Below are 12,969 nucleotides of genomic sequence, written 5' to 3'. Positions count from 1 at the left end.
ATTCTACAGACGAGAAAATTAAAATAACTTAGAAAATTATCCTTGTTTTACATCTTCGAAATCAGTTTTCTTGATATCTTATACTCATCTTAGTGTTATGTACTCATATAATTACGAATCATAATAAAGGTTCCTCCAAATCAATGCGGTGCGACGGTGCGATATTGTCGTAGATGACAGTTTGTCACTTTGGTAAGGAAGCGTCAATGGAGCCAATAGAGTCGCAACGACAGTGATAGTTCAGGACAACCTTAATACTTTTCATTCCCATAAAATCTATAGGTGGAATCCATAAAATACGTAACATAAAAATTTAGTGATCGTGATAGTGACCCCCAATCGTTACTTTTTATAGTTACATTAACATGCATAATTATGTATGATGTGTAAAACATTACTCCTACAAATGTCACGTAATTTATGGATGTTCCGAAGCATCAACATACAATATTTCGTAAAAAACAATATCCTTTCATTTACAAAGACGATGGTTTTGCTCAATGCTACATGTAGGCACCATTTCAAGAAAAATCTGGGTCATGCTGGTCCGTTGTGTACTATATAAAATATATAATAATAAAATATTTATTTGGCATTTTTTTGCTTCGATAGTACGTACACTAAAATTCCGCAGGTGTACGTACTATCGAGGTATGCCTGTAATTGTTACATAAGTCGTTATAGAAATTTAAGCTTAAAAAAATCGATTTAAATTTAGTTTTGTTATCCAGTCACTATTGACTGTTATTTGTGGATAACCTACTACATCGAATCCCCGTGCTTAGTTTATCTGCTACTGGTAAACAGAAGTGAGACACGAGAACGCCTCCTTGTGGACATCCCAGACTATACTCATACATACTAACATTTTCCATGCCATAAGCAATAAGCTTACGAAACTCCTAGAAGAAGAAGAATATCATACATTTGAATGAAATGGTCGAGTCTCTTGTTTCATCGTATTTTTAGAACGCCTGTTTATCTGGACACTTGAATGGACAACGTCGAGACGATCTAATCATACTAATTTGCATTGAACCCGCGTCTTAATTTCACCTTGATAAAGTAAGAACAAGGCTATCATCATAGTTTTGAATTCCATCTTGACGAAATACACCTACTTTTATGGCTTCAACTTTTCGCGCTTCGTCTACCAGAATCGTTGAATCAGCTCCATTCACAGTCTTTGATATTCTTAACACTACCATTGAGTGTTGTTATAAAAGGAAAGTTTCCACTTGCGTATTTTCCCCATGAAACCCCACTAGCTCTCTACAAATTACTTCTAGTTTAACACATCATTTGGGTGAGATTGCGTTTCAGGATTCGAACCAAACCACGTGGTCTTAACTCTGAACAGTCGATAGTAATTGAATAAATATTCGACAATACTCGTTGTATGGACAATGATGGTTTAGTGTAATTAGATCAAATTCTATCGCACTGATGAATAACATGAAAACAAAAACTGTCCGCGTCTATCGCATTAGCGCTTTCCGGATGTCACACTGAGCTATCGTGAGAATCGCGTGCAGCAGTAAAAAGGGAGCCACGAACCACAAGATATCCGCCGCATGTCAGCCACCAACCGACCGACCGACCAGCCATTCGTGACCGGAGAACTTCGAAAACTAAACTGCTACTCGTCAGGACTTTTTCTGTTTGGACTTGTCGTCCCTTATTGCCAGTAGTAAACTGACCTCAAGAGGATTAACAACCAACCAAGCTCGGCATGGACTACGACGTGGTAGAATGAACAATTACAACAACAAAAAACTACAGAAGTCGAAAGGACAAGCACTAGTCAAGAAGAATGTGAAACGCGTGTGATTTGAACTCATGTTCAAAGTTCCTACCAGTAGTGAAACTATTCTGCAAAACTGAAAGTATTACAAAGTGAACTGTTTTCAAACACATTTGGCGCCCGAAATTGGATGAATGCATGTGAAAAGTGCTGCTGTTAGTTTTTGTTTCCCGAGCTCAACAGTTTTCCGGTGAAAATTAAAAGTTATTACTGTTACCCATCGACAGCGAAACAGTGGGGTGGAAAATATTCTACCGGATTTATGCACAACTAGCTACGGAAAATGGAAATTCCAGGTGCGATATGCCGAGCTGAATGTTATAAATTCATATGCGAGCCTTGCAGTGAACGAGAGGAGAAGTTTGGTCAACAAACTGGTGGAAGCGGTGGCATGCATTTCTGTGATAAAATTTTAAGCGAGTTTAATCGACAAAAATAATGAAGTGAATGAGGAAAGTTAGGTGGACTGAAAATGATACCTTCACCGTTTGCGTCGAAAGGTTTACAGCTTGAGTCAAATCAAAGTATGAGCACAATTTGAAAGCTCAGAACTCATGCATTTGAGATTCGAATCAAACGAGAAATTAAATACATCGGACTATCGGACGAAAAATCGGGCACTATTCGACACGGCATTGCATGATATTTTGAATAAACTAATAGCCTATTTTTTTCATTTTTTTTAAAAGTCGGGATTTTGATGGAACTTGAAATAAGCTGTGAGTTAACTTTCTTCACATTGCAGAATCGATAATCTTGCATTTTTAAACAATGAACTGCGTCTCGGTTTATTTTTATCGCATTACCGAATAATGAAACGATGCGATTTTGCATGAGAAGCTCAAGTGCAATGCTGATGGGTTTGAGTATGATTTAATCAACACATTACATGAGGGATAGTTCAGCTCATAAGTCAAAAGCACATCCCGAGTGATAAATTTCTATCATTCATTATTTTTTTGGATTTCCAGCATCTGGGGAATTATTGTTTGAAGTCCCGGAAAAGCTATGTTACCCCGGCGAAGTATAAAGAAAACAATCGGTTTTTCAATTGGAATTCGAAATAAATTTTAAATGGGGATAAATAATGCCGTTGCCAACTCCTCCTTTTTATTGCTCTAAACAGTTTTTTACTTCTATCGTTTTAACATCCCTGGTATTCTGTTTCTTTCATTTCCCAATCTACAAACAATAAATCCGCATCCTCTGATTTTGGACGCCCGGCATCATTTTGAAACAACCGGCCCTTTAATAACGAACAAACAACACTACCGTAGAAACGGGAGCCGTCTTCACCCTGGGGAAATCATTCCTATCCGACACGATTGGAACCGTCCGACATAGACTTGCTGTCCAGCAACAGTTGCAACCCATTCGTCAGCAGCAAAATGCGACGGATGATGAAACTCCGCAACGGCAGAATAGTTCATCAACTGCTTCATCCGGAACGGCAATGGTGACTTCGGTGGTGAATGGTATCGGTGACGACCACGCGAATAAGCCGGAACCGGAATGCAATGGGGGGCTCAGCCCTTCCGGCAAATCACCTCAACGGCAGCAGCAGAGTTATTTTTTCATAAAGAATGATCCGGTGGTAAAAATCGTTTGCGGGAATAAACAAAGTGCTGTTATATGCGGTGAGTATAGAGAATATGTATAATAAATTAAGGATATTAAATATTGTAGTTGCTAATAACCGTTTAGTTATGTAGCAAGTTTAAATATTTTCTGAACATTAAAAAAACTGCTGTAAATAAATTTAGAGCATGTAAGAATTAGGTAGGGTAACCGTACCCTTAGTGGAGGTAGCACCAATAGTGGAGGTTGTGGGGTTTTAACCCTCAAACTGCCGGGACGAATCTTTACAACTTAAAACAGCTCGTTCTCGGTAAATTTTCAACTTATTTCAACTTGTGATAGTAGTTGCAGCATGTCGATGGCTAAAATGCTCAGGATGACCCTCCCTCTTTTAGAGGGGGGGAGCTTTGAAGTGTGGCATAAGTAATTTTTTGAGCAAATGTTTAGTAAGGTACACTGGGGGAAGTGGAAAAAGGGGGTAAGTGTAAAAATCGACTCGAAGAATTAGAATTGTACATACTTTACAGTTTTTACCACACCATAACATTGTGCAAGAATATATTTTGATGCCCACACCAGGCTTCGGAATTCTCACTCATATGAATAAAAACCTGCGATTAATCCATTTAGCGGAGTCTATTTTTCATGGTCCCCCTGTGAGGAAGTATTCTCACACAACATTTTTATCCGGATAGAATGGCGGGTGATAAATTCGTGAGCGCCAGATCGCCGGATAATTTAATTTTAATCCACAAATTTTCCTTCTCGTCGCCTCATCGGATAAATTTTACAAGCATATTTACAAAAATTTAGGACCGCAACGGGATTCGAACCCAAAACAATTTTAAAATGTTCAGAGTGCCCACTAAAACCACACCACCACATGAATTGATTGAAAGCGAACGGAAAAACTCCTGTATTAAACCTTTTGCTTATCGTGGCGCATCGTTAGATTCAATCAGCTTGAAGTGGCAAAGCAAGCGGTATTTGATTTTCGCGAAGCATGGGAAGAAGGATAACAATTTTTCGCACCATCGCTTGTGCCGGAGTTTATCGCACTGTAATTTATCCGGATAAAATGCATGGTGGAGTGATCAGTTGTCGCGTGAGTGAGTGAGAAATCCGAACCCTGGCCCACACTAATACTATGTTAAAATTTGTATAATACATACACTAACATGGTTAACGCTTGAACTGTTATTTTAGGTTTCGCGAGAAGTTGATTTTTCCATTCATAAAATCATATTTTATTAGCACCAATTGTCCCTTTTTCAAGTAAATTTATATCACAGGTGACTATTACAATACAATTAAACTAATCCTATTCAATTTGTAGTGGTTATTATCATGAAAGCAAATAATTCAAAGATTTTACACTTACCCCTCTTATCAAACACTGCGGGGGAAGTGGAAAATGTTCTGATCACGCAAATTTGTCCTTCCCTCCAGGGTTTATTTGGATAGCTGTGAATCTTAATATGTTCCTTCTTTGCTATCATTGTGATTTCAGTGGTAATTGGACTAATGTACATATGAAAACGCCTGATCAATCCACCTATCTGTATCAATACCTTTCACATGTTTTACATATGAAAAAAATGTATGAGAAAGAAAAAATAGCACTGGTAGGTGAATATATTAAATAATTCACATTCATTTGTATTTATAGCAAGTTTCGTAGTTGAATGCAATTTTATGTGCGAAAAAATTGCTTCAGGACAAGTGCTTAAAAATAGGAGATATTTTTGTACGTGTTTTGCGCACACACATACATAGAAACACACACACAGACATCATCTCAATTCGTTAAACTAAGTTGATTAGTTTATAAACCTGTAAGCCTATTTTTTTCTATAAAAAGTTCATCTTTGGGGCGAATATATAGATTTTACGTACACTTAATGTTTATTACCTATTACGAGAATTCCTTGGGTGAAATTATTCAACAAAAGATACTCAGAGCAATTACAGTTTTGATTTTAGTTATATGTAACTACTCATCACTATTGAAGGTCAAGGTAACATGGGTTTTCCACTTACCCCATCCCACTGGGTTAAGTGGAAAAACAACTCCTAATTTTTAAATCTTTTTCCATCAATTTCAAGCAACTAAAATGGTATGAATTACCACACAGTTGGTGCAAAATTGACTGTTTTTGATAGCCCATTTTGATTGAATGCATTTAGATAATTTAAATTGGTTTTACACTAATTCGAATATGTACTATCGATTTTTCCTTTTCCACTTCCCCCAGTGTACCTTATTTTAATTTTTTTAACGTCGTAACAGGTGTTTAGTATAAGTAATTAATAGTCAATGTGAATGGTTGACAACAATGGTCAAATAGACATAAATTGACCTCCGGATGACCTTCGAATAGGTTCCGGAAACCCGGAATATCCGGTATAAAAGGTCAGCATAGAATCACCGAATATATCGATCTTCCGACACATCAAACTTCTCAGAATCTCATGAGTAATTTAGAAAATGCCTTGGTTATTTGGTAGGGTAAAACTAGCCATGCGATGGCCATGGAACAGATTCCGTGAACCCGGAATTTCCGGTAAAAAATGGCCAACATAAAACTACAAAACAAATTAGGCTTCCGACACCTCAAACTTCTCAGAATCTCATGAGTAATTTAGAAAACGCCTTAGTTTCTTGGTAGGATAAAACTGGCCATGCGATGGCCACGGAACAGGTTCCGGAACCCGAAATTTCCAGTAAAAAATGGCCAACATAAAACTAATTAGGCTTCCGACACTTCTCACAATCTCATGAGTAATTTAGAAAATACCTTAGTTTCTTGGTAGTATAAAACTGGCCATGCAGAGCCATGTAACAGGTTCCGGAAACCCGGAATTTCCGGTAAAAAAGCCAATATAAAACTTCAAAACAAATTAGGCTTCCGACACTTCAAACTGCTCAGAATCTCATGAGTAATTTAGAAAATGCCTTAGTTTTAAGGTAGGGTGAAACTGGCCATGTGATAGCCACGGAACAGGTTCCGTAAACCCGGAATTTCCGGTAAAAATTGTTAACATAAAACTACAAAACAAATTAGGCTTCCGACATCTCAAACTTCTCAGGATCTCATGAGTAATTTAGAAAACGCCTTAGTTTCTTGGTAGGATAAAACTGGCCATGCAGAGCCATGTAACAGGTTCCGGGTTCCCGGAATTTCCGGTACAAAAGGCCAACATAAAACTACATAACAAATTAGGCGTCCGACACCTCAAACTTCTCAAAATCTCATGAGTAATTTCGAAAATGCCTTAGCTTCTTGGTAGGGTAAAACTGGCCATGCGATAGCCACGGAACAGGTTCCGGGAACCCGAAATTTCCGGTAAAAAATGGACAACATGAAACTACAAAACAAATTAGGCTTCCGACACCTCAAACTTCTCAGAATCTCATAAGTAACCTAGAAAACGCCATAGTTTTTCAGTAAGGTTAAACTGGCCATGCGGTGGCCATGTAACAGGTTCCGGAAACCCGGAATTTCCGGTATAAAAGGACAACATAAAAGTACATAACAAATTTGACTTCCGACACCTGAATTCTCTAAGAATCTCATGAGTAATCTAGAAAACGCCTTAGTTTTTTGATAGGATAAAACTGGCCGTGCGATGGCAATTGAACAGTTTTCGGAAATCCAGAATTTCCGGTAAAAAATGGCCAACATAAATCTACAAAATATATTTGGCTTCCGACAACTCAATTAAAATGTTTTTATAACTGAAACTGCATACCTTTTTTTTCAATTGACTTATCGCTTGACTGATTTTACTTTCAAATTAAAGTTCTTACTACTGACGCCAAATTATAAATGAAATAATAATGCTGTAAATGCTTGTGCTCGGATTAGATGAATGAATTAACAATTTCATAGGTAACATACTTTTTCTAAAGGTTTTTTTAACCCTCAAACTGCCGGGACGAATCTTGACAACTTGAAACAGCTCGTTCTCGGTCAAGGGGAATAGTAGTTCCAGCATGTAGATGGGTAAAATGCTCAGGATGACTATCCCTCTTTTAAAGGGGGAGTTTTGCTCTAAAAATGACATTTCAAATGTTTAGTATTTTCAAATCATCATCATAACGGATGTTTTAGTACAAGTAATTAATGGTAAATATGAATGGTTGACAGCAATGGTCAAATAGATATAAATTGGCCCCCTGATGATCACCGAGCATGTTCCGGAAACCCGAAATATCCGGTATAAAAGGCCAACATAGAGTCTTCCGACACCTCAAACTTCTCAGAATCGCACAAGTAACTTACAAAATGCCATAGTTTCTTGGTAGGGTAAAACTGGCCATTTGATGGCCATGGAACAGGTTCCGGAAACCCGGGATTTCCGGTAAAAAAGACCAATATAAAACTGCAAAACAAATCAGGCTTCCGACACCTCAAATTTCTCAGATTCTCATGAGTAATCTAGAAAACGTCTTAGTTTCTTAGTAGGGCCACGGTATAGGTTCCGGACTGACTATCTACAAAACGCTCATAAGACCGGTAGTTCTCTACGGACACGACACCTGGACGATGCTCGTGGAGGAACAACGCGCACTGGGAGTTTTTGAAAGGAAAGTGTTGCGTACCATCTATGGTGGGGTGCAGATGGTGGACGGTACGTGGAGGAGGCGAATGAACCACGAGTTGCATCAGCTGTTGGAAGAACAATCCTTCGTTCACACCGCGAAAATCGGAAGACTGCGGTGGGCCGGGCACGTAGCCAGAATGTCGGACAGTAATCCGGTGAAAATGGTTCTCGACAACGATCCGACGGGAACAAGAAGGCGAGGTGCACAGCGGGCAAGGTGGATCTATCAGGTGGAGGACGATTTGCGGACCCTCCGCAGACTGCGTGGTTGGCGAAGTGCAGCCATGGACCGAGCTGAATGGAGAAGACTTTTATGTGCAGCACAGGCCACTCCGGCCTTAGTCTGGTAATAAATAAAATAGGTTCCGGAGACCCGAAATTTTTGGTACAAAAGGCCAACGTTGAACTACAAAACAAATCAGTCTTCCGATACCTCAAGCTTCTCAAAATATCATGAGTAACTAAAAATATGCCATAGTTTTTAGCATAGCCATGGGATGACCACGGAAAATGTTTCGGAAACCCGGAATCTCCGGTACAAAAGGCCAACATTAAACTACAATACAAATTAGTCTTTGATTTTTACTCGCAAACAAAATACTGCCCTGCTTTTTGTCTTTGCTCTGCCCGTACTCACGAATAAAGCAAGCTCTTGAAAACTGCAGGCGGTAGGTTCGAGCGAGTATAGCATTTTGGTAGGCCCAATTACACTCTTTTCTTACTTGTGAAGCGAGTATTTCCACCACTGGCTGCTGCTCAAAATAGTGACTTTAGTGACCAACACTGGCGAAAAAGGGACCAAATAGTGACTTTTAATTTTATTCTCAGTGACAAAAACGGACTTTTATTCGAAGTTAATAGAATGAAACAAATAATTTTCAACAAATATATTAAAAAAAATATGAATTGCTAAAACATTTTTCAACAAATCCGATGAAAAGGAAATTGACAAGTGAAATCTAATAAGTTTGTTTTATTTGTTTCTTTTTAATATTTCTGTAATTTCCCACCCCCTTCACCACTGGAAAAGCACAACTTTGAGGCAAGTCATACGGAATAATGTTTATTATGGATTCGAACTTATTCAAAAAATCTTCGCTTGTGTGTAAAAATAGCACTTTTATATGACAGATATTTATATATGTAATTAATTTTCAGGCATAGATTTAATTCGACTCACATAGTTTATAAATCTGAAACCCAAAAATTATTTCAAAACCAAACCAAATGCATTTTCTCGGGACTTTTAGGAAAATTCTTAAGTATTTATCTGAGCAGATGTCGAGAGACCATTCATTTGGCTCCTTTACGGAAACATTACGGAAAATAATATTTCTATTGGGATCCTTAAAATAAATACTGATATCCCGGCAAAAATTATGTAATTTTTAGCAACTTTGACAGTATCGATCAGAGTGGCATTTTGATTCAAAAACAAATATTTTTATTTTATTTTTCAAAATATATACATAGGTGTTTGTTATAGAAAAAAAGCTGAAAAGCTTGTTTGTTTTGGGTATGTACTTATGAGCATTAACCCTCGTTTACTAATGATTTCCCCGAAACAACAGGAAATGTATCTAAAATTAAAAAGATCAATCTAAATATTCAACAGATTAAAACCTCTTTTGAAAACTGTTAAACTCTACACTTTATCAATTAATAAAATGTAGAGTTTAAAAGTTTTTTTTTTTAAACTCAGCCGAGTCGGCTATTGGCTTTGTGAATATATTCAGATCCTCTCATGTGCCCATCCTGCTTTCATTACTATATAGGGGAACTGTTCCATTTTCCATCTCACTGCACCAATCTCGTTGCTTCTTTTTGCTAACACGCGTGATTACTGCTGAAAAAAATCACAAAAATAAACAAAACAAATTCCTTTTCATTGCATTGTTTTTGATGGGATGGTAATAGGAACTATGTTTATGTTTATTGTATAGATTCATCTGACATTTGGTAGTCTTAATTAATATAGTAAATTTAAACAAGTATACATTATACGATTACAATCTTCTTAAAAAGTGGTCAATGGTAAGTTAAAATCAAATAGCCTATAAATGCTGTTAAAAGTAGCTGCAGCAGCACGGAAAGGTTTATTCATGCCATACATTCGATTACGCGGAGAAAGGTGCAGGAAATCTCGTTGACGCATTGTTCGTTCCGGAGCTTAAAGATTTAACCTCATGAGAAGTTCCGGAGAGTAAATTTCACCAATCACGATTTTGGCCACGAAGGCAACCTGCGATATATTCCTTCTCATTTGAAGAGTGTCAATACCAAGTTGAAGTAGTCTACATCGATCCTCATATGCGGGAAGATGAACGGGATCCCTCCATGGAAGGTGCCGAAGTGCATAACGCACGAATCTACGCTGCACGGTTTCTAGCCTTGAGATCCAGACGCTATGATAAGGGCTCCAAACTACAGCACAAAATTCAAGGATAGAACGAACCAAAGAGCAGTACAGAGATTTTAGGCAATGAGGATCCCGGAAGTCTTCAGATAGTTTGAAAATGAATCCGAATTGCCGATTAACTTTTGCGATGATGTCGTTATAGTGAGGTTTGAATGTCATGTCTTGATCCAGTGTGACTCCTAAATCCTTAATCCTATTCACTCTTTCGAGGGTAGTACCAGAGATACAATAGTCAAAAACTATCGGCTTGTGTTTCCGATAAAAGGAAATAGCATTACATTTTTGAATACTGAGCGTCAGGAGATTAGCAGAACACCAGTTCGCCATTCTATCCACACGCGATTGCAGTTCTTCACAATCCTCGATGCTGTTGATGATCTTAAACATTTTAACATCATCCAAATAAAACAAACGACAACCAGGAGGTAGAAGTCGGGAGAGTTCGTTGATAAACAGCGTGAACAAGAGAGGCCCCAGATTACTTCCTTGTGGTACACCAGAAGTATTGGAGAAGTATTTAGATTCTGAAGAACCGATTTTCACAGAAAGCAAACGGTTCGACAGATATGATTTGAACCAGCACACTAGATGGCTAGAAACTCCAAGTTGTTCTAACTTTGCAAGCAATATTCCATGGTCGACGCGGTCGAACGCTGCTTTTAAATCCGTATAAACTGCATCAACACCGGAGTCCATGGTGCGAACACACAGCGAAACAAACTCTATTAAATTCGCTTCAACAGATCGCTTTTGATAGAAGCCGTGCTGTGCAGCAGAGATGTACACTTTACTGGCACTGAATAAAACGTCATTCATGATTATCTCGAATACTTTGGAGCAAGATCATAGGTATGTGATGCCTCGGTAATTTTGTACATTCCTTTTGTCGCCTTTTTTTGTAAACCGGAAACATGTGCGACATTTTCCATCCATCAGGAAACTTTTCCTCCTGGAGCGACAGTGTGAAAATCCTGGCTAAGTGGATAGCCAGCGAGTTCGAACAATTCTTGAGCACAGAAGACGGAATACCATCCGGGCCGGCAGTGTACGAGCTTTTCAATTTTCTGATGGCTGACAGAACGGTCTGCTCATCGATTATAAACGCATGTAAATCTAAAACATTTTTAGGCGTGAACTGATTTGCAACAGCTATTTGATCGGCGGTGGCCCTGGTGGCATTGAATGTATTTAGGAAATGTCGAACGAATAAATTACATTTTTCCAGCTCAGAACTTGCGATTTCTTCACCCAGATGCAAGCACGAAGGCAGACCAACTTCCTTTCGTTTGGAGTTAACAAACGACCAAAAACGTTTGGGGTTTCTACGGAGTGATGATTGTGTTCGCAGCACGTAACGACGATAAAGGAATCGATTGTATACACGATATGCAGTACTGGAACGGTTGAACTCCTGCTTCGTAATCAGCGTGCGATTCTTGCAGTACTGTCGCAATGCTTTTGCCCTACTTCGCTTTAGCTGACGCAGACGACTGTTCGACCAGGGAGGTTTAGGCTTCCGGGCGACACAGGGGCACGTGCTCCGCAATTATACGATGAATTTGGCGAGTGAAATAATTAACAGCATCATCTACACAGACGTCAATCTCGATGGGTGACCAGTCAATACATGAGATAGCATCACAAATACTCTCATAATCAGCTCGGCGGTAGTCGTACATTTGGTGCACGTCAGAAGCATCGTCAAACGTAAACAGGCCCGGAAGGTTAACGACTATGTCCAGAGCGGGTTGGTCAGCATCCAGGTAGATGAGAGGTTCGATGGCTTCGGAAACGGTGCAAGTAGATTTAGCTGCATCGTTGGCGAGGACGAGATCCAGAAACCGACCATTTCTGTTAGCTACTCCATTAAGCTGAGTCAAGCAATTGAACGAAAAACCATCGACCAATGCGGAGCTACTGGTGGACAAAACAGATTGAGGGTTCACATGCATAAACCCGTCTTCCGATGCAACCCATTCCAAGTTCGGTTGATTATAGTCTCCTAGTTGCAAGACGAAGTCATTGAAGATGAAGTGCCGAACCGTTCCCCTACCCCAGTGATCCTCAAAATGCGGCCCTTTAAGCCTTTTCCTATGGCCCGCGAAGGATTTCTTAGAATACACTACATGTGGCCATTGATAAGTATTATATTACAGGAAAAGTTTTGTATCATTCCCAATATTTTGTTGTACACGGGAATCTGTCAAGTTCTCATCATTATGATGTTGAAGCTTGATTCAGGTTATGTGGGCCCTCCTTAGCCGTGCGGTAAGACGCGGTAATACGCGGGGCTACAAAGCAAGACCATGCTGAGGGTGGCTGGGTTCGATTCCCGGTGCCGGTCTAGGCAATTTTCGGATTGGAAATTGTCTCGACTTCCCTGGGCATAAAAGTATCATCGTGTTAGCCTCATGATATACGAATGCAAAAATGGTAACTTGGCTTAGAAACCTCGCAGTTAATAACTGTGGAAGTGCTTAATGAACACTAAGCTGCGAGGCGGCTCTGTCCCAGTGTAGGGATGTAATGCCAATAAGAAGAAGAAGAAGAAGGTCGACAG

General features: G+C 39.1%; 2 protein-coding genes across 6 annotated transcripts in view; one reads left to right on the top strand and one right to left on the bottom strand.

The window, feature by feature from the left end:
• LOC134211414 (17S U2 SnRNP complex component HTATSF1) overlaps positions 1 to 12,969 on the bottom strand; it is a 310,332-nt gene that overhangs the window by 285,712 nt on the left and 11,651 nt on the right. The gene's annotated exons all lie outside the window — the stretch shown is intronic.
• LOC134211413 (uncharacterized) overlaps positions 1 to 12,969 on the top strand; it is a 34,438-nt gene that overhangs the window by 10,114 nt on the left and 11,355 nt on the right. Inside the window, exons 2-3 of one of the 3 annotated variants that reach the window (XM_062688234.1) lie at positions 1,290 to 2,100; positions 3,082 to 3,441. In XM_062688234.1, coding sequence (XP_062544218.1) covers positions 2,088 to 2,100; positions 3,082 to 3,441 — 373 coding nt within the window. In that variant the 5' untranslated portion in view covers positions 1,290 to 2,087. Of the gene's footprint in view, positions 1 to 1,021; positions 2,101 to 3,081; positions 3,442 to 12,969 lie in introns of those variants that run through there. The other 2 variants (XM_062688235.1, XM_062688233.1) reach the window with 2 other exon arrangements.

The sequence above is a fragment of the Armigeres subalbatus genome, chromosome 2 (assembly GCF_024139115.2).
Source record: "Armigeres subalbatus isolate Guangzhou_Male chromosome 2, GZ_Asu_2, whole genome shotgun sequence".
NCBI classification, from domain to species: domain Eukaryota; kingdom Metazoa; phylum Arthropoda; class Insecta; order Diptera; family Culicidae; genus Armigeres; species Armigeres subalbatus.
The sequence above is the reverse complement of the archived record's forward strand: the minus strand, read 5'-3'. Positions and strand labels throughout refer to the sequence as shown.